The sequence below is a fragment of the Tribolium castaneum genome, chromosome 1, assembly GCF_031307605.1.
Source record: "Tribolium castaneum strain GA2 chromosome 1, icTriCast1.1, whole genome shotgun sequence".
NCBI lineage: Eukaryota > Metazoa > Arthropoda > Insecta > Coleoptera > Tenebrionidae > Tribolium > Tribolium castaneum.
Window position 1 is genome coordinate 11,365,333 of NC_087394.1, and position 22,302 is coordinate 11,387,634.

At 30.1% G+C, this 22,302-nt stretch overlaps 2 protein-coding genes across 5 annotated transcripts in view; one reads left to right on the forward strand and one right to left on the reverse strand.

The window, feature by feature from the left end:
* Positions 1 to 20,692, forward strand: part of LOC657874 (ras-specific guanine nucleotide-releasing factor RalGPS1) — a 37,708-nt gene extending 17,016 nt beyond the window's left edge. For 2 of the 4 annotated variants that reach the window (XM_015978492.2, XM_015978493.2), the window contains exons 2-12: positions 2,108 to 2,203; positions 2,264 to 2,430; positions 8,889 to 9,141; positions 9,195 to 9,358; positions 9,411 to 9,553; positions 9,610 to 9,835; positions 15,379 to 15,585; positions 15,727 to 15,795; positions 19,167 to 19,364; positions 20,113 to 20,286; positions 20,339 to 20,692. In XM_015978492.2, coding sequence (XP_015833978.2) covers positions 2,135 to 2,203; positions 2,264 to 2,430; positions 8,889 to 9,141; positions 9,195 to 9,358; positions 9,411 to 9,553; positions 9,610 to 9,835; positions 15,379 to 15,585; positions 15,727 to 15,795; positions 19,167 to 19,364; positions 20,113 to 20,286; positions 20,339 to 20,582 — 1,914 coding nt within the window. In that variant the 5' untranslated portion in view covers positions 2,108 to 2,134 and the 3' untranslated portion in view covers positions 20,583 to 20,692. The remainder of the gene's footprint in view (positions 1 to 2,107; positions 2,204 to 2,263; positions 2,431 to 8,888; positions 9,142 to 9,194; positions 9,359 to 9,410; positions 9,554 to 9,609; positions 9,836 to 15,378; positions 15,586 to 15,726; positions 15,796 to 19,166; positions 19,365 to 20,112; positions 20,287 to 20,338) is intronic. The other 2 variants (XM_064359895.1, XM_064359894.1) reach the window with 2 other exon arrangements.
* Positions 1 to 22,302, reverse strand: part of Galt (Galactose-1-phosphate uridylyltransferase) — a 131,824-nt gene that overhangs the window by 72,596 nt on the left and 36,926 nt on the right. The window lies entirely within an intron of this gene.

Consider the following 22,302-nt stretch of genomic DNA (forward strand, 5'->3'; position numbering starts at 1 on the left):
CCAAAAAAAAATTTCAAAAAATAAAATAAAATAAAAAAATTATAAAAATCATTGTATTACACATAGAACTTTATCTTTTCCTTTTGCTTTATCTTTGAAAAGGTGATGGTTTGTTGTTTATTTTTTGTGTTCAGGTATCATCTTAAATGTTTTCATGCTAATTTTACAAAAAAAAAATATATAAAAAATAATTGCCGCTTATAAAATAACTTGAGAACAAAAAGGTAAAGCCTGTTTAATTATTGTCAATATTTTTTTATTGTATTAGATTTATTTTGTTACTTTTTTATTTTATTTTTAATTTTTTTTACCAGAAAGATGAAGATGGGTACTATACCGGGTGATTCTTTTAGGGCTTACTTTAGAAGCTTTTTAATTTTTAATATAGCTAAAGCATTAAAATTTTGTATACGATCCAAATCGACCGTTCAACTAAATTGTTTTCAAAATTGCTGAGCTTCCGAAACTACAAAATATTGGCGTCAAGTTTGAAATTTTTGATAGTAACCACACATTTTTATTGCATATTTGAATTCACCTTCTCAAGCTGAGTAAAATTTATCCAAGTTGAACTTACCTGTCATAGTTTTTGACATATATCAATTTTTCTTGTTAAAATTTTCATTTGCAAGGTTTTATCTAAGATATCACAGCGCTTGAATCCTTTGCGATAAGTGAATGTTTTTTTGCATTTGATAACCGAAGGTTAAGGAGTTTTCTAGAATTTCCGAAATTGTCAACTGTCAAAATTCATGGCTAGCATGATATTTTCAAAATGGTTATCAAAAAACTGCTGTAACTCAGTTTTTTTCAAATAAAACGACCTTATTTTCTTAACGGCAATCGAAAGAACATTGATATTTAGGGTGTCTTTTATCAATACGTCTTGTATCTATCTCTTACAGTTTTTGAAAAAAATCACAAAAAACAGATTTTTCATATTTTCATAGTTAACCAAGTAGACCTTGCAAAATGGTCAACAATTGTCAAACTACAACATTTTTTTTTTAATTTTTAGCTGGTTCATTATCGAATAATTAGTAAAACAATAATATTTAATTATGATTTATTATAACTTAGTGAATTATGTAAAGTAACTCAGTCAGTCTGACATCGAATTTTGAACTTCTTAAATAAAAATATTGAACAAATCGAACATTTCTTTTAAATAATAGCACAATTATATCCTATTTTTCGAAACTTTACTTGATTAAAAGTGAAAATAATAAGCTAAAATTCAGTTTTTTGCGATTATTTCAAAAACTATAAGAGATAGATATGGAATATATTTATAAAAGTCTGCCTAAAAATTGATGTTCTTTTGATTGCCATTGAAAAAATAGGGTCATTCCATTTGGAAAAACAAAAACTATTTTATAATCATTTTTTAATCATTATTTTCAACAAATCATAGTAGCCGTGCAATTTGACAGATGACAATCCTGAATATTTGAGAAGACCCTTCGAACCTTATCTAAAAAAATATTTTTAAATTAAATAATAATTTTTATCTTGATCTTGCCCCCAACTAAAATAACCTGAAGAAGTAATTATGAAACGTTGCCAAAAATTGCTTCATTTCGCCAAAAAAAAAACTCGATATTACAATTTAAAACAAAATGGACGATAAAGCCATTTCTTAAATATTTTCATTTTTTATTTTCGGACGAATTACAATACAAGATATTGTACCTAACTTATTTGGAATGCCATTTCCGCATACAGCCCTCCCTGCGCTTGTGCTCTAAACAAATTGCTCACGTGGGGAATTGTATTTTCCAAACACGTTAGGTAAATAACATTTTCTTACAGCTCAGCAATGCGAATAGTCTCACGTCTTTACTAGTTTGTAATAATACATGGATCCACTTTAATACAATCAAATAACCTCTCTTATATGGAAAATTCTTTTAAAAATAGAGTGGCACACTGGCGAAAATTTACATCAAGCAAATTCTCTGAATATGCCGTATTTTTCAACGTGAAACTCGTTATGCAATTGAGATGCAAAGACCCCACACAACGCTCTAATTCTCCCAATCCGATTTCTACCAGCCGCAATTAATATTTCATTGCGTTTAATTTTTTATTTTCACGCATTTTGCAGATTTTCTACAAGAACCATGACACGAAAATGATGCGCTACTCCGAAATACCAAGGGATATTTCAGGAGACAGTCTAACCGCACTCAAAATACCGGAGGTAATTATTATTAAACCCGACTTGAATTTTTCGAGAAAACGTTGATGGTTTTATTATTAGAGTCGAAAGCAGGATAGCTTTAGGACCTCCGATATCGATGGCGATTCGGTTTCACTGTCTTCGTCTACGAGCCATGACAGGTTTCCTTCAGAAATTAGGTTTAGGAAAATATCAACACCGGCTGTCTCCAGTGGACCGGGACCACCCTTTACCTACTATAACTACGGGTGAGTGATTAAAACGGATGTTTGAGTTAATAAAACGAGTCGTAATTAAACCTACATGATCGTAAAGCGTTTATTTGAGAATTTACACTAGTTGTGATTTCTAAATAACACTTGTAATAAAAATCGGCTTATTGCAGTGGCGTAGTGAGCTAAGAATGGGCCTGATTTCCAGATTGTAATAAGGATTCTCTTTTTTACTGATAATATGAAGATTTTATTTTAGTGAAAACGTAGGAGTAAAAAATAATACAATATGTGTTATAAAGGTAAATAAAATAAATACTTAAATGAAAAATAATACACGTTAAAATAACAAACAATGTTTCATTTATTTCTTGCTTTTGCTGATACAGAAGCTGTAATCAGGTAAATTTTTTGGCAACTTAATTTTCTATGTATTTTTAAAGTTGGTGATTTTTTAGCCAGTTTTAGGGAAATTTTTAGAGATTAAGAATTTAGTGCGAATTAATAATAACCACTCGAGAAAACAAAAATTGCAATTTCTTTTGAAAATTTTGTGAATAGCATTTCGATTTCTGGCTGTTAAACATTTAAAAGGCAATGAAAATGTAATTTTTGATTTATTATATTAATTTTGTGATTTTTCCCTTTGTTTTAAACTTTATTTTTTTTACTTCATTTCTATCAAATGTTAAGGTTTTTCGGCTTATTTTGACGAAATTTCCAAAAACAGGATAAATTGAGGGAAACTAAAAAATAATACACGTTAAAATAACAAACAATGTTTCATTTATTTCTTGCTTTTGCTGTTACAGAAGCTGTAATCAGGTAAATTTTTTGGCAACTTAATTTTCTATGTATTTTTTAAGTTGGTGATTTTTTAGCCAGTTTTAGGGAAATTTTTAGAGATTAAGAACTTAGTGCGAATTAATAATAACCACTCGAGAAAACAAAAATTACAATTTATTTTGAAAATTTTGTGAATAGCATTTCGATTTCTGGCTGTTAAACATTTAAAAGGCAATGAAAATGTAATTTTTGATTTATTATATTAATTTTGTGATTTCTCTTTATTTTAAACTTTATTTTTTTTACTTTATTTCTATCAAATGTTAAGGTTTTTCGGCTTATTTTGACGAAATTTCCAAAAACAGGATAAATTGAGGGAAACTAAAAAATAATACACGTTAAAATAACAAACAATGTTTCATTTATTTCTTGCTTTTGCTGTTACAGAAGCTGTAATCAGGTAAATTTTTTGGCAACTTAATTTTCTATGTATTTTTAAAGTTGGTGATTTTTTAGCCAGTTTTAGGGAAATTTTTAGAGATTAAGAACTTAGTGCGAATTAATAATAACCACTCGAGAAAACAAAAATTACAATTTATTTTGAAAATTTTGTGAATAGCATTTCGATTTCTGGCTGTTAAACATTTAAAAGGCAATGAAAATGTAATTTTTTATTTATTATATTAATTTTGTGATTTTTCTCTTTGTTTTAAACTTTATTTTTTTTACTTTATTTCTATCAAATGTTAAGGTTTTTCGGCTTATTTTGACGAAATTTCCAAAAACAGGATAAATTGAGGGAAACTAAAAAATAATACACGTTAAAATAACAAACAATGTTTCATTTATTTCTTGCTTTTGCTGTTACAGAAGCTGTAATCAGGTAAATTTTTTGGCAACTTAATTTTCTATGTATTTTTAAAGTTGGTGATTTTTTAGCCAGTTTTAGGGAAATTTTTAGAGATTAAGAACTTAGTGCGAATTAATAATAACCACTCGAGAAAACAAAAATTACAATTTATTTTGAAAATTTTGTGAATAGCATTTCGATTTCTGGCTGTTAAACATTTAAAAGGCAATGAAAATGTAATTTTTGATTTATTATATTAATTTTGTGATTTTTCTCTTTGTTTTAAACTTTATTTTTTTTACTTTATTTCTATCAAATGTTAAGGTTTTTCGGCTTATTTTGACGAAATTTCCAAAAACAGGATAAATTGAGGGAAACTAAAAAATAATACACGTTAAAATAACAAACAATGTTTCATTTATTTCTTGCTTTTGCTGTTACAGAAGCTGTAATCAGGTAAATTTTTTGGCAACTTAATTTTCTATGTATTTTTTAAGTTGGTGATTTTTTAGCCAGTTTTAGGGAAATTTTTAGAGATTAAGAACTTAGTGCGAATTAATAATAACCACTCGAGAAAACAAAAATTACAATTTATTTTGAAAATTTTGTGAATAGCATTTCGATTTCTGGCTGTTAAACATTTAAAAGGCAATGAAAATGTAATTTTTGATTTATTATATTAATTTTGTGATTTCTCTTTATTTTAAACTTTATTTTTTTTACTTTATTTCTATCAAATGTTAAGGTTTTTCGACTTATTTTGACGAAATTTCCAAAAAGAGGATAAATTGAGAGAAACTGACATCAGAATTTCCATTTTATTTTTTAGGCATGTTTTAACAAGTTTTTGTAAAATAAATCGGTCTTAGACCTAAAAAATATAAGATAACAATAGTTTTACCTCATGCGGATTTTTCATCTGACCTTATTGGTAAATTCTTCGAAAAAAAGTCTTGAGGAAGATTAAAAATTCCCATTTTAGTACAATTGGGTAACTTTTAGGTCTACTTTTAAAGAAATTTTGCAAGATAATTACGTTTTTAGCTGAAAAAAAAGGTAACAATAAGATAACTTTGGATTAAAATTTGTAAATTGGGTGTTTTTGGGTCTCTTCTAGCAAAATGTCGGGGAAAAACTGCGAATTAGTTACTTTTGGCCACAAAACGTATTATTCTACCGAAAGTTTAGTTTCTATTTCAACACTGTTTAAAAATTCGAACAAAACGCAGAATACACACAATTTTCGGTTTAATTTAGTTAAATTTCAGTTTGTTTTTTAACAATATTATGCCTGTTTTGTTCTTCCAAAATAAATCAGTCTGGACCTAAAAAATTAAGATAATGTAAATTTCGATCTAATAAAGCGATGATTTTTCATACAATTTTGGGTAAATTTTGCGAAAAAAATTTCGTTTTTACCAGAATGAGACTCCGGGAATCTTAAAATAATTTTTTTGGCTGAAAAAAATTCTTAAGAACGGCAAAAATAAGATAATTTTGTATTTTATTTTTAAAATTTGCGTGTTTTTGGTCCTTTTTACTGAGATCTTGTACAATAAGTGAATTTGTGGTTAAAAACTGATTGAACTAATCTAATTTTTAATTGCTTTTTGCATAATTTTTCTAAAATAAATTTATTGTCTATCTAAAAAAATTACACAATTTTCGCTCTAATTTTGTGAAATTTGGGTTTGTTTTTAACAATATTTTGCTTTATTCGACCAAATTTGGGGATTTTTTACTCTGTTTCTCATAAGAAAATGAGAATATAACTTCATACAAACATTTAAACATAAAAGAAACACATTTCTCGATCAAACTTTATAATTTTTCATCTTATTCACGAAGACATTTCGCGAAAACAAGCTAAATCTCGTGAAACAAATAAAATAAAAATAACTACCTAGATAAAGTTTAATTGGAAAATCGCAAAAATAAAATAATAATACTATTTTCGTGATTATTAAAACGGAGCCCAAAAAGTGATAACTCGATCGAAATTAGGCGAAATAACGTTATTTTTGAAAATGATCATTTTTGGTTCCTAAAAATTTCTTGATTTGAGCTGCTACCTATAGGTACTATAGGAACTAAAACTACAATTTTTCACTTATTTTGCCAAAATTTCTCTTTGAGAATATTTTTTTATTTCAAAAGAATCATGTGGATTTTTTTTATTTTAAACATAACTTACAAAGCTGGTAAATAGCGTTTGAAAGAGACAGTCATTCCAAGATAAAAAAAACGGTCTTGTTAAATTGCTTGAAAATTTGCTGATTATGATCTAAAACGATGATCTTCTACTGGTTTCTGTAAGACTTTTCGATTAGAATCGATTTCTGGTTCAAAGCTGATTGAAGTAATCTAGTTTTTACCTACTTTTGGAAAAAATAAATAAATAAATAAACGCAGAATTCACAAGTTTTTTAAATTTTGTGATTTTTCACACTGTTTCTCACAAAAACTTGAATCAAAGTTCAAACACGTGGTTACATGTTTGAAAGGTATAAAAAAACACATTTTTCTTCCAAACTTTCTAGTTTTTTGGCATATTTTTGAAGAAATTTATCCCCAAAAACAACCTAAATCGAGTAAAATATATCAAAATAATTATGGGGAATAAGCTAAAATAACCTCATTTGGAATCCAATCGAATCATTTCTTTCTCTTCTTTTCTCTCTTCCAGCAGGATATAGTGATTACTGTACAGATCATTCTTCTGTTTAACTAAATCCCGTGATACTGTTTTTTTTATTTTTTGCAAATACCTTTTTGAATTTTGGAAGGTTTTCTCCAATATTATTCTAATCATTATAAACATTTTGAGTTTTTTACATTCCTCGTATTTTCAAACCAATTTTTCCAGCATTCCTTTATTCTTCCAGCAAAATTCAGTAGTCAGTAATCACTAATCACTCATCACCAAGACTCACCGAAACTGTTTTTTTTTAATTATTTTTTTTGTTTGACTACAGCAATGCTAGTTACAATTTTGGATCAAATTTCGTGCTTTTCCAGCCATTGTTAGCGAAATTAACCGAAAAAGTTTTGTTTTCACCTTAAAAAAATATGTTTAAACTATTGAAAAAGACGAAAACATATTTCCAGTATATGCTAATTTTTAACGAAAATTTTCGAAATAATTAGGTTTCTGGCTGGAAAATACGAAAAAACCCTCGAATAAACGAGGATTAATTTAGTGCGACTTTACTTGGTGCTTTTTCGGTCTTCTCTAACGAAATCTTATTCAGAGATAAAATTAACTAGACGCCCTCTGGTGATGACTTTTGAACTATGTCGAAAACAGTAAAGAAATTTTCGTAATTCCACATTTAAATGACATTTATCACTTTATCACTTTAAAAGTACGTGGTGGTAAATACTAGCTTTAACTTTGATTCTGTGGTTTTTCGTGGTATAAAGTGTTTATTGTTGAAACTTGAAAGTGGATAAAAAGTGAAAAAGATTTACATTTTGATTACAAAGTGTTATCGAACAGTTGTCTAATTAAAGATTAGAAGTGATGGATCACAGCGAACACAAAGTTGGGCTCAAGAAACCAATAAATTAGTGAAGTGTGTGAATTTTAGGTTAGAATTTTTCCACTGAAAAAATCATGAAATGCTGCGGTACATCTACAAAACTACAATAAAGATTAACAACTGCTAATACATTTAAACGGAAATTATGCCAAAAGGTAGGCTTTTCAATGTCTTTGCAATAATTTTCCAATAAAGAAAGTGAACCAAACAGTCGTTTGTTATTCGTGTTTTCCTCGTCATCTCTCATTTGTCAACATAAGTTTCTTGCATCAAAGATACAATAGTCATTCTGCATAGGCAATGCAATAATTGTAAAGCCTCAAAATTCGTACAATGCTCAAAATATCCGAATAAACATTTTCCCACCATTTATGGTTACTGTTTTCGACCTAGCTCAGTGGCGCCCCCAACGGTAATTTCACTTTCGAATAACAAAAGTGAATTTAACAACATTTTTGACCAAAACAAAAAAAAGTCAGATGGTAATTTATTTTTTGTGACTAATTACATTAGTAATCTAATTATTACTTGATACGTAAATAAGTTTTACTCATCAAGAAATGATAATAAAATAAAAAAAGAAAAAAAATTTTAAACTCGAGACGTCTAAAGAAATACATGCTGTTCCATTTGAAAAAATTTGTTATTCAACTTCATGCGTTTTGGCACACCCTGTACATTACCTGTGCGTTTCAAGTAAAAGTCGACTCTTGCTAAAACTGCAGGATATTCTGAGTTTTTCTGTTGCAAATTTATCGGAAAATATTTACAGGTGATTTTTCGAAAATTGGTCTTTTTTATAACGAAAAGTTGCATTATTCCGTAACGAAAAGAGATAGACCGATAATAGTTTATATAAAGTTAAATTATTTTTTTGCGTAGAATCCAATTATGCAAAAATATATAGGTGTTCCATTAAAAAAATCTAACTTTGGTTCACCATCTTGTATACAACACCCTGTGTTCAATAAAAATATTTTTAGATTGTGGACTTTAAGTCGATCTATCGAATAGTAAAAACGGCATGGCAATATTTCAAATAATAAAAAAGTTATAGACCGATTACGCACCCCTGGGTCACCCTGTATGTATGAATCAAACCAAGTGGATTTTTTCAAAATTTTTCGAACAAACTAACAACTGTTAATTTTTCTGGGAAGCTAAATAAAGCATCAACAATTATTAAAAATCTTGCTCACTACGCTTCTGGCCCATTGGTTATTTTTTTGGTAAAGGAAAAAAAATGCACTGCTTGAAATATTCTTTCTTCTGTCTTCAACCCTTTACGAAATCGTCTTATTTCCGGACGATTTCAGTTCTCTCGCATCTGTACCTGCCCATATCAAAACCCAAAGCTTGCCGAGCAATGCCCGAACCAAAAACTACAGCTGTGCTATTTTCGACATACTCAGGATATCACCGGAAGACTTCGCCAGTCAATTGACATTGCTCGATTTACCTGTGTTCCTCAACATCCAACCCGACGAACTCACCAGCTGTGCATGGAATAAGAAAAACAAGTTGACCATGGCGCCCAATGTTGTTGCTTTCACGAGACGATTCAATCATGTAAGTACACAAACACCTGCCTGCAATTCGAGCCATGTTTGACACACACGCAGGTGAGCTTCTGGACGGTGCAAGAAATACTCAGCGGACCGACACCCAAACAAAGAGCAGAAATACTCGCGTTTTTTGTTCGAATAGCGAAGAAGTTGTACGATTTGAATAATTTGCATTCGTTATTTGCAATGATTTCAGCCTTACAAAGTGCCTCGATTTACAGGTTTGTAAAGAAACGAAAAATTGAGTTTTTTGAAGCAATTTATGTTTCGTAGATTATCAAAGACGTGGACTTGTTTGTCTAAAAAAGATAAACAGACTTTTGACAAGCTGGCCGAGGTGTTTTCGGATGCTGATAATTGGTCGAATCTCAGGCGACATATTGAAAGTTTGAAACTTCCTTGCATACCTTACTTAGGTACTAATTACACATTAATTTTTGAAATTTAATTATCTACACCTAAAAAATTATAGGTTTGTATCTGACTGATCTTGTTTACATTGACATGGCCCATCCTCATTCGGGTGGTTTGGAATCGCAGCAAAGGACTCTCAAAATGAACAATATTTTACGCGTAATCTCGAATTATCAGCATTCTGATTATTCTCACTTGACTGCAATACCTCACATTCAAGACTATTTGAACTCAATCAGGTACATCGAGGAACTTCAAAAATTCGTCGAAGATGATCAGTACAAGTAAGTTATGATTTTTTATTGCTATTATTTGAAACTTCAAGAAAATATGAATATTTTTTCAACTAATTGCGCATTTAAACTGGGAAAAAATATTTATGACAACGACTTGATGTGAATTATTTTTATGAAAAATCTGTTACAAATTTTTTTTCAATGAAAAAATCAAATCTTTACTTCTTGTAGCTTTTGTGTTCAGTAAAAAGATTAGTTTGGAAAACAGTTCGTTCAAATAAAATAAGAATTAATATTAGAATAATGCTAAAGAATTCTATGCTTGCGGAAAATCAAGAGAATTTAAATTGGAAGTTATGTTTTTAAGTAGTTAAGCCTATAACTGAAAAACAATTTAAAAATTATTTTTCCAAAGAAACCTTGAACACGTACTTCAACTTAATTTTCAGAAAAACGGTGTTTTCTTTTTGATAATTGTTATTTGTTTCTTATGTTATTTTTTTATTTCAGTTTTATAATATTATTGTTACTTAGTATAATTTTTTGTATCCTTTCCGTATTGTCCTGACTATGATCTGAGGTCACTGATCTCACTATTTTTTTATCATACCTACACATCCGCTGCACTACTTACGAGTATTTTTATAAAAAAATCATTCTCAATCTTTCTCATATGTTTAAATATTTAAATATCTTTTTTTATATTTTAAATAGACCTAGCACCTCTAGTATTTTTTTGCTCTTTTGAAAACATTACAGATTTTTTACATATTTTAGACTTTTTTTTTACCAAGCGCATTCGTTATTACTTATACCGATTTTGAGGAAAGTTGGCGGCATGTATTTGGTGGATCTTTAAGTTGATATCAACACTTTAGGTATTACTATCTTTTTTAAAAGGATGTCATTTTGGAAATAAAAGCTGACTGAGTTATGTCCCGTCCGTAATCATGGAATACCTAGCTGATGGCAAAATTCTACATTTTGAGTGTTTTTTTTTTGGCTCTAAAACGAAATCACTCGCCAGAATTTGGCTGACCTAATGCTACCTTTTTTGTTCTTGGTGTAGTAAAATTTTTTAAGTTGCTCTGAATTGTCTAAATTAGAGTTATCATGAGACGGTTTCTGTCTCCAGAACGTGTAAAGTCGCTAGATTTTGTTGTTTTGTCAAAACCAAAGCGTGCTAAATCGTTGAAAATTGCTTGAAACAATTGTAGTTTTGTACATTAATTTCCGCAAAATTTTTGACTACTTGTTATTGTTACGGATTCGGCTGAAATAATATTATTCTAAGCCAGGAACTTCTTTCCTGTTTTGACAAATTTTGCTATTGAAGTTGAATTCTGGAGCCAAAATGTGATAAATTTCCTAAAATTTTGTTACTTCCACCTAAAATAACGAGTGTCGTATTTACTTGTACGAATATTTTTTGGCTCGAAACTTGTTAATTGGATGAAATAACGTTCTTACCTATAATAAAACAATGATTTTAAGTTCATTAGCTCTGATCCATAACATCTTTAAATGTTAGAATTGACAGTAGCAGAGTCTGAACTAAAACTACAAGTTTCTATTTATTTTTTTTTAATTTCTCAGTGTGAATAGTTTTTTTTTCAAAAACGAGCTAAGTGTAATATTTATTTTTTTTATTTGCTAAACATTTTTCGATTTTGAAGCACACAATTTCATTCGATTTCTGCTGTTGCGAAAATTGGATGACTCTGATTTTAATAACTCCTGGTTGAAAAAACGTTATCTTGTTTGACGAGGAATTTTGTACCTGTTTTGGCAAAAATTATCGATTTGACGACAATTCTTCCAAATCGAACAAATCGCGTGCTCAAACGCTCGGATTGGACTGAAGTAGCGTTATTCTGACGTAAAACCACGATTTTCGTACTTACTTGAGCAAAATTCCTTGATTTGAGTCGATATCTGACTTCAGAACACCTGCTATATTGCTCAAAATTTGCAGAAACTTCTACTTAAAACGTTGGTACGGTAAAAATCTTCAATTTCAGTAGATATTTGTTTGAAAATACAGTAAAATCTCTCAGAATTGTCTGAAACATTTTGATTGTGACCTAAAAACTATATATCACTCAGATTTGACTGAAATAGTATTGTCCTAAACTATGTTTTAGTACTTTTTCGGCATATCTGTGTTTTAAATTTAGCCGACTTTGGATTCCAAATTGTGCAAAATCAGTCGAAACTGATTAAAATTGCGTATTTCTAATCTAAAACAACGATTTCCTTATTCTTAGTTTGATTACTGCGGCAAAAACTATTTTTCTGAGTCTAAATTGCTCGAAATTAACTGCCATGGCGTTATTTTGAACTAAAATGATGATATTTTGGATATGAATTGATATCTGACTCAAACATATGCTGAAAATTGACTAAAATAGTAGTGATATTCTGAGCTAATACGTCAACTTTCGTAGTCAATACTAGGCTCCAAACTTTGATAAATCTGGTCGAATGACGATTTTTTGTCCTTTTTTTGCAAAAACTGTCCATTTGAGAAACGGACTAAGAGACGTTTGAAATAGTGTTATAGTTTAAACGACGATTTTCGTTTTGGTTTAATCAGATATCTAGCTTCAAGAGTTCCTAAATTTCTCGAAAGTGGCAGAAATAGTCATTGTTCTGAGCTAAAACGACGTTTTACGAATCGACATCATTTTGTCTTCGAAATAGTGACATTTTAAGCTAAAACACGTACTGAATTAGTCAAAATTGGCTAAAATTGCGTTATTTTGACCTAAACGACAATTTTCTTACTTACAATAGGTTGGCCAAATCTAACGATTTGATTCAATATCGAGGTCCAGACCTTGGGAAATTGTTCCAAATTGGTTGAAATGACATTATTTTAAAATCCAAGACAAGTTTTCGATTTGAGTTGATTTCTAAATCAAAAGTACGCTAATTCTATAATTAATTTGCTGAATTTATTTATTTATTTACTTTGAGCTGAAAGTTTTGTAGTCGATACTTGGCTCCAAACTTTAATAAATCTGTTTGAAATAACGTTACTTTGTCGTAAGATGACGATTTTTATACCTATTTTGGCACAAATGTATATTTGAGTCAACTTCTTGTTTGAAAACGGAATTGGCAGAGATAAGGGTTATTAAAAAAAGTGGTCAGCTTGACATATCTTTAAGGCGCTGAAATAACATTATTCTGAGCTAAAATTATGGTTTCAGAACTACTTTTTTTCGGCAAAATTTTTCGAATTGAGTTGATTTCCGAATTTCATTTGTTCAAAAACGAATTGAATGGCTCGAAATTTTCTAATATAGTGTTACAAGCTAAAGCGACGATGTTCGCTCTTCTTTTGGTGAAATTTCCCAATTTGAGTCGATTTCTTTGTTTAAACCGTGTTCAGGCGAAATTGGCTGAAATTTTGCTACTCTGACCTAAAATCACGAATTTTCTATTCGCTTATTGTGTTTTATGTTTTGTTTTTGTTGCTTTTTTGGCTTAAAAACTTATTTAAACGTTTGATTTCTGGCTCAAAAATACACTAGCTAATCGCTGAAAATTGGCTGAAATAGCTGAATGGACGACTTTTGTAGTCGCTACTTGGCAAAAAATAGTGCATTTGAGTCTGTTTTTTTTGTTCCAATACGAACTAAGTTCCAATGCTTAGAATACTAGAGTTACTACTAGTAGGGCGGGTTTATAGAAGGCTCAGTTAAAGTTAATTGCGCTGTTAAAATTGACAACGTGAGTGGACCAACTAAATGTTAATCAGGCATTTAATTGCGGATTAAATTAATGACGCTTCTTTAAACCGACCTTTTAAGTAATTAATCAAACTAATTGACATTTAAGTAGTCTAACTATTGATTTGAGTAGATTTTTATCTTTAGAACTTGAAGAACCGCTCAGAATAGACGGAAATAGTATTTTTTCGGCCAAAATGTTTGAATTTGAGATTCAAAAGCGTACTATATACATGCTGACCCAGCAGTGTGTAATCGGTCTATAACTTTTTTACTATTTGAAATATTACCATTCTGTTTTTATTATCCGATAGATCGACTGAAAGTCCACAAACTAAAAACATTTTTATTATACACACGGTGTTGTATACAGTGTGGTGAAACAAAATTATATTTTTTAAATGGAACACCCTATATATTTTTGCATAATTCAATTCTACGCAAAAAAATAATGTAACTTTATATAAACTATTATGGGTCTATCTCTTCTCGTTTCGGAATTATTCAACTTTTCGTTATAAAAAAGACCAATTTTTGAAAAATCACTGCAAAGTCGCTTATGAATATTTTCCGATAAATTTGCAACAGAAAAACTTAGAATACCTTGTAGTTTTAGGAAGTAGACGACTTTTAGTTAAAGCACGCAGATAATATACAGGATGTGCCAAAACGCAAAAAGTTGAATAACTCATTTTTTTCAAATGGAACACCCTGTATTTTATTAAATGTGTCGATAGCATTTTTGATAAGCTTTCTAACGGTATAGGGTTTGCATAGCAAATTTAAAATATTTTTTGAGATTTTTCAAAAAAATATATTTTATTACAAGACAATATGTTAGCCTAGAATCTGATAGTCAACTGGTAATTAATTTTTTGATATGTACTAATGTGACTAATTACACAAGTAATCTAATTGTTACCTAAAACATAAATGAATTTCACTCATCAAGAATTATTAATAAAATAAATAAAAAATAATTTTTTTATTTTTTCGAACACTAAGAAATATTGTAAATTTGCTATAAAAATCGCATATCAATAGAAAGCTTATGAAAAATGCAATCGACACATGTAAAGAAATACATGGTGTTCCATTAAAAAAAATAAGTTATTCAACTTTTTGCGTTTTGGCACACCCTGTACATTATTTCCGTGTTTCAAGTAAAAGTCGACTATTTCCTAAAACTACAGGATATTCTGAATTTTTCTGTTGCAAATTTACCGGAAAATATTCATAAGCAACTTTGCAGCGATTTATCAAAAATTGGTCTTTTTGATAACGAAAAGGTAAATAATTCCGAAACGAAAAGAGATAGACCCATAATAGTTTATATAAAGTTACATTATTTTTTTGTGTAGAATCTAATCATGCAAAAATATATACGGTGTTCCATTTAAAAAAATGTAACTTTGGTTCAACACCCTGTGTATAATAAAAACATTTTCAGTTTGTGGACTTTAAAGTCGCTCTATCGGATAGTAAAAACAGAATCGCAATATTTCAAATAATAAAAAAGTTATAGACCGATTGTGCACCCCTGGGTCACCCTGTATGTCGAAAATGAGTTTTTTAACCTACAACTACAAATGAATTAATTACTGGAATTTGGCTGAAATGACGTTACTCTAAACTATTTACCTACTTGTTTTGAAAAAAATATGTTTCGATTTAAACTATTTTCTGATTCAAAAACACTAATTAATCGCTGAAGCTTAAAAACTCAATGTAATTTGTGGATTTTTAATATTAAATTGAGTAGCCTAAAAATAAATAAAAGGGATAAGAAAATGATGAAAAAATATTCATGTTTTCTTGAATAGTAGTTAGGCGGTGTAATAATTTCATTGTTAGACTTTCATTGAAACTGGAACCACTTTCGCCGGCGCCGAGTTCGTCAAGTTGCAGCTCAAAAGAATCGGTGATTGCCGATGCAGCCGCAATCGCATCATTAAATCTCTCGCCTGCAAAGGCTTCCAGCGGATCATTACGTCTTCACGCCGTTACATCAGGAAGTAAATTCATACCGGGTCACAGAAAATGCCGCAGTTTAGGAACAAAGTGAGTCTTTGAATAATTTAACTAGACTTTTCACGGGGTTTTGGGTTTTCATTTTTCATCACACGCTTTAACAAACTCTTAGTGCGTTCGTCTTTGAAAAATTAACCAACCATTTTTTACCAAACGTACTTTGTCGTCTAGATTTCGTAGTACAAGTCTTCCTCGTAATTTCCACAAAACAGGGTGTCCCTCTGTGGTACTACCCTGGGGGTAAGTGCTTGAAATGTTAAGGCCTTGCTTGGAAAAAATAGATACAGGTTGTTTCACATAATTTTACGAACTCGATTGTTCAATTTCAGCGTTTTTAATTAGTCAGTAAGTAAAACAGATAGATTTGTATCCTATCTATTTCGTCTCTTGGTAGAACATGTGATAATTGTTTCTGAAAAAAAACAATTTATGACCTAATGAAGCAGTTAGACAATTACTGTCATGGGATTCAAAAAATTAATTAATCAAATTTTTATCATTTAGTGTAGGCCTCGTAATGTTATGTGAAACACCCTATATATTGCATGTAGGGGAAGTGATAGCGCTTTGTGTCGAGGAGAATGTAGTTAATTGCTTTTGTGGGAAAGGAAATTGGCTGTAGGTTAATTGAACGGTGTTTAAATTTCGGCTAAAGTCACGTCACTGGTTTGGGTAGGGAATGTCGATGTTTGCACCGAAGTAAATAACAACTAGCGAGTAATTAGGGTCTAATTTCACCGTCATTAATTGGCTACTTAGTAGAATGGAAATACCAAAATCAAGACATTTTATTGTTAAATAATCAAATATTCGGTTTGCTTCCAATGATTACGAGTCCAACAGACATCAATAATCTAAATGTTGCTGAGTGGTAGCTGTTTTTTTTTTTAATTCAGAATTTTGTTGTTAATGTTCCATTTAGTTCAAAAATACTCAACTAAAAATGTTTGTTTAAAACATAAAAACAAAAAAGCTAAAACCGTTTTATCGTCTCTGAAAGCAACAGTTTAAGCACAACTTTTGTTCAAATCAGTTGATTTTGGACGAAGTCTTGCTTAAAAATGGAAAAACTTGGTACTGAAAGCCTGAAGTCGCTTTTTTCTTAAAAACGACAAAACCCGCTATGGAAAAGCTAAACTTGCTTTATACTCACTGAAAACGACGATTTAATCAACAATTTTGTTGAATTTACTAGATTTTGGACGATTTCTTGCTCAAAATGGCAAAACTCGCTGGCGACTTCTAAAGTTGCTTTATTTTGACGCCAAAATGAAAGCAAAACAAAAAAGACTGAAAAGCGACACAAACAAGAAACTAAGAAAAATAACAAAAAATGGTATCTTTATAGTTGGATGTTACTTCTAAATTAAACTAAATCACCTCATGGATATCTTATTTTAAATATTGTTAATGTTTAACAACTAATTTATCACAGAAACAACGAATGCCAAACTAGACACACCAGAAACAAATTTTCTGAACTTTTAGTGGATATATTAAAAAACTAGACGCGATAGACAAATGTGACATACAGGGTGGTAATTGAAATATTGTTATGCTAAAATCGACTTAAAATCCACAAACTAAAATATGTATTTTAATATGCACAGAGTATTGTATACAGGCTGGCGAACCAAAGTTTTATTTTTTTTAAATGGAACCCCCTATATATTTTTGCATAATTGGGATCTACGGAAAAAAATAATGTAACATTATATACTCTACTATAAGTATCTTTTTTTCGTTTTTGGAATTATTCAACTTTTCGTTATAAAAGAGACCATTTTTTGAAAAATCACTACAAAATCGCCTATTAATATTTTCTGTCAGATTTGCAACAGAAAAATTCAGAATACCTTGTAGTTTTAGCAAATAGACGGCTTTAATTAAAGCACGCAGATAATATACAGAGTGTGCCAAAACGTATAAATTTCAATAACTATTGTTTTCAAATGGAACACTCTGTATTTTGTTTTCATGTATCGATAGCATTTTTGATAAGCTTTCTGACAGTATGACGTTTACATAGCAAATTTAAAATATTTTTCGAGATTTGTTATCCTAGAATCTGATAAGTCAAATGATAATTTATTTTTTGATATGTACTAATGTGACTCATTACATTAATATTCTAATTATTACTTGATACATAAATGAATTTTGCTCATCAAGAATTAATAATAGAATAAATAAAAAAGAAAAAAAATTGAAACAATTCAAATTTCCTATACAAACCGCATATCATTACAAAGCTTATGAAAAATGCTATCGATACGTCTAAGAAATACATGGTGTTCCATTTGAAAAAAAATTGTTTTTCAACTTTTTGCGTTTTGGCACATTTACATTATCTGCGTGTTTCAAGTAAAAGTCGACTATTCCTAAACCACAGGGTATTCTTAGTGTTTTTCTGTTGCAAATTTTTCTAAAAATATTTATAGGCGATTTCGCAGTGATTTTTCAAAAATTGATCTTTTATAACGAAACGTTGAATAATTCCGAAACGAAAAAAAGATAGATCCATAATAGCTTGTATAAAGCTACATTCTTTTTTTGCGTAGAATCCAATTATGTAAAAATATATAGTGTTCTGTTTAAAAAAATGTAAGTTTGGTTCACCACCTTGTATACAACACTCTGTGTTCAATAAAAATATTTTTAAATTGTGGACTTTAAATAAAAATAGTTATAGACTGATTACGCACCCTTGGGTCAGGTCAGGTCAGGTATTTTTAGTTATCAGTGAGTAAGCAGAAAACAAAACTGGTATAAATTATCTCTTGGTAAAAGAATTTTTTTTGTAAACTAGTGCAAGTTAATGTTTTAAAAACAAACAAAATTGGTCAATATCGGGAAAGTTGTTTACTGTATCCTTAAAACAGTAATTTTTTAACCAGTTTCAGCAGAACCTCCTGAAGTATTAAGTGTTAACAAACAACCGAAATAAATTGATCGGAATTGATTATATCAGTACTTGTTTCGACAAAGTACCTCCATTTGAAGCGAGTTTTAGGTTTTAAAACATGCTAAATCGCTCAGAATTGACGTAGAACAACTACTTCCGAACCTTCTTCAAGAAAATCTCTTGATTTCAGACGATTTTTGTTGCAAAATAAGCTGCAACGTTTGAAATTTCCTGACCTGACCTGACCGAACCACTTACAGTAGACCTGACCTGACCAATTAGAAATTCTTTTGAAATTTATGTGTTTCTGTGCTAAGTTAAATTGCTCAAAATTGAGCTGAAACGTTTGAAATTGGTTAAAGTGACTTACATTGTGACTAACGTTAGTGTAAAAAGATAAAATCTGTCCACTGATAGATTATGTTGATTATGTTAGCGTTTAAACCCTAAAATAGATTCATAATATTTGGATAATTTTCGAGAAGGCCCAATAGCATTGTCTGTTTAATTACTGCTTACTGGCTTACGATTATAAGTAAAAGACCATAATAAAATGTCTTGAATACATCCATTTTATTTTATTTTTGCCATGCTTTTCCAGGCTGTTCCACAATTTTCTACGTATTGTGGAACACTCTGGATGAAAAAAATCATCTTTTTATTTCCCAAACGGGCAAAAACACACTTAACTCATTTCCTGTCTCAGTATTTTTAGCAAATCTCACCAAGTCGGTTCGTTTGATCCCAAAGATCTCCCGAAAACGTTACATTTGTTAGATGATTCCGAATTGGAAGACTCTTCAAGGAACCTACACTTACTCCATGCCGACTTGCCATCGCCCACCATCGACTTACCATTGCAAGCATCACAGAATACAGCGGAAAATTCGATGCTTCTTACGAGGTAAATTTAGTTTTAAAGTTGAACTATATTGAGCTCACCGTCCAGGCGGGCATGCGAATGCACTAATTTGAAACTCAATTTTTAAGAAAAATAATACACAAAACGGTTTTTTTACAGTTGGATGATGTTCCTAGGTTCACTTATTACCTCACAGATCAGTTCTTATCTCGATTTAAATATCTGTAACCAAGTTATAACGGGGTAAACAGCGTAATAATCTTAATGTTTTTATGGAAAAACCTAGAGTTCAAATGGCATGAAAAAAATATATTATTACAAGTAAATCATATACAAGATCTATACAAAAAATGATCAATAAACATAGTACCATTTTTTAATGAAAAAATAAAATGGCTAAAAATTGGGATTTTTTTCATTTTATTTTTAAATGACACTAACAATTTTTTTTCACATTTATGTATATTGTTGCTAAGGTCCTCAGAAAGTCACCGTATTTTTTTCAAGCTATTTGAACTTACAGTTTTTTTAATAGAACAACAAATTAAATCGACTTTTTAACCCGTTTAAACTGGGTTACAAATACTTAAAATGAAATACAAACTGACCTGTGAGGTAGTGGCTGAATTTAGGAACAACATACAAGTGTAAAGGAAGCATTTTATTTATTTCTTTTCTTAAAAATCCAATTTCAAATTTTGCGTTCACGCGCTTGCTTGAACAGCTCCTGTTCGAACGTTCTGAGTATAATTCAACCTTAATGTGACTATTTTTTCATAATTTCCAACAGGTTGGCAGAGGATTCTCTGGGTACAGAGGATCAAGTCTGTACAATGCAAGGTTGTGTTCGCCGAAAGACTGTTCTAAAAGAAGGACGTAAGCCAACTGTGACTTCTTGGCAACGTTACTGGTTACAAATCTGGACTACATCACTTGTTTACTTTTCACCGAAATCTTTCAAAGGGTAAATCACCCTTTGGTAGGTTGGTGTTTTTTTTTTAATTGTGTATTTGCAGTCACCAACGATCTGACTTCAAAAGAGAGCCGTGCAAGCTGGTACCGCTAATGGGCTGTCAAATAATTCTAGGTGACAATAGTGTCCAGCAAGATTGTTTTCAAATCATCGATCATCATCGAGGGAACATCTACAAATACAGGGCGGGCACTAAAAGTTTAGCGGAAAAATGGTGTCGACATTTGCAACAAGCAGCTAACGGAGAACAAACTCCTCTTCCTAGTAATCTCATGTCTTTTGAGTAATTTGCGTGACTGAATGATACTGTTGATATTTATTTTCCATGATTATTTATTTTAAGTTGTACCTTCTTTTTTGTACATTTGCATTTATTACATATAGCTTTTTAATTGTTTACTTGTGTTTTTTTAACCTTCTCCACTTCCCCAACCTTCTTTGAAGACGAAAACTGACAAACCATCTCAGTATTACAAAAATTAATGATAAAGAAATTACTCATTTTAAAGTACAGGGTGTTACATAATCAACAATGCATGTTCTAATACGAACCCTGTTACACTTCCGTTTCTATTTTTTATTAATTTTTAAACACAAAAATCTCTGAACCAATTCAAAAAAATAAGGGACATGTAAGAAGCTAGAAAGGCATCCTATTGAGTACTCAAAAATTATAGCATGCCATTAAAAAAATATAATTATGACGTCATACTTTTTATGACACTGTATTATCAAAAATATGTATTTTTCTGAAATACGTCTTAAAGTATAACGTCTACAAAATATCAAAAGCTTAACTTTACTAATAACTGAGCTACAGAAGACGGGAGCTGACCTGGGCCACCCTGTATACGATTCAGACTCTGAGAAAAATAATAGTTATTTATTTAATGAGTTTGAGTGTAAATCGGACGCTTTATTTCACGAGTGGATTTTTAAACCACGAGTGAAAACGAGGCGAAATAAATGAACCGATTTACACAAAAACGAGTTGAATACAACATTTTATTCTTCGAAATAGACTCAGCAAGGCTTAAAATTGCTTTACATTTGTTAAAAATAATCTGACGTTTCGTACTGAGAAATGCCAAACAGTTGTCAAAACTTCCCTACACAGGAGAAAAACCGTAAATTTTGACAGTGTCGAAGAATAAAATAATAAACATGGGCCGAATGAATTAAATTGAATAAATACTTTTACTTCAAATTTTGCAAATTATTATTTTAACAATAAAAATTGTCTTGTTCCTATTAGCAAAGTTATCCGAATCTAGGAAATAAGAGCACCGGAAAAAAGCGCACAGAAAAAAGCGCACAAAGAAAAAAGCGAACAAGGAAAAAAGAGCTCATAGAAAAAAGTGCACAAAGAAAAAAGCGCACTTGGAAAATTGATAGTTTCACGTTTAAAAGATTTTCTTGTTTATTTTTTGTTTTATAACAAAAAATACAAATAACAAAAATTTTATAATTGAGATGTTTTATTTTTTAAACACTTATGTTTGACTATGTTACGTTGCTGTTTTATTTACTTTAAAATACCGAAATTAAAAACCATCAAATTTTAACTCTAATTTTTAGAATTATGTAACGCAAACTTGGGTGGTTTCAGAATTTTATGTAGTTTAATTATTAATCGATAAATCTAAAAATATCTTTATCCTACAGGTGCAGTTTTTTTTAGGTACATTATACCACTGTTTTCGGTGAGAGAAATCAAATTTCTCTCACAAGAGAGATAAAACTGTTTTTCTACTCACAAGTGAGTAAATTTGACAGCTTTATCTCTCTTGTGAGAGAAATTTGATTTTTAAAAGATAGGATAAGATAAAATGTATATCACACGTAATCGAAATGCCATTATAAAGCTCGTGAGAAGTGTCCCACTAAATTAAAGAAAGCACTGATCACATTTTGAAAAGACTTTCTAAAACAATATATAGCCTATAAATAAGTTTCAAAAATGTTTCTTAAAACAGTTGTAAAACACAAAAAAATGGCTGAAATTTG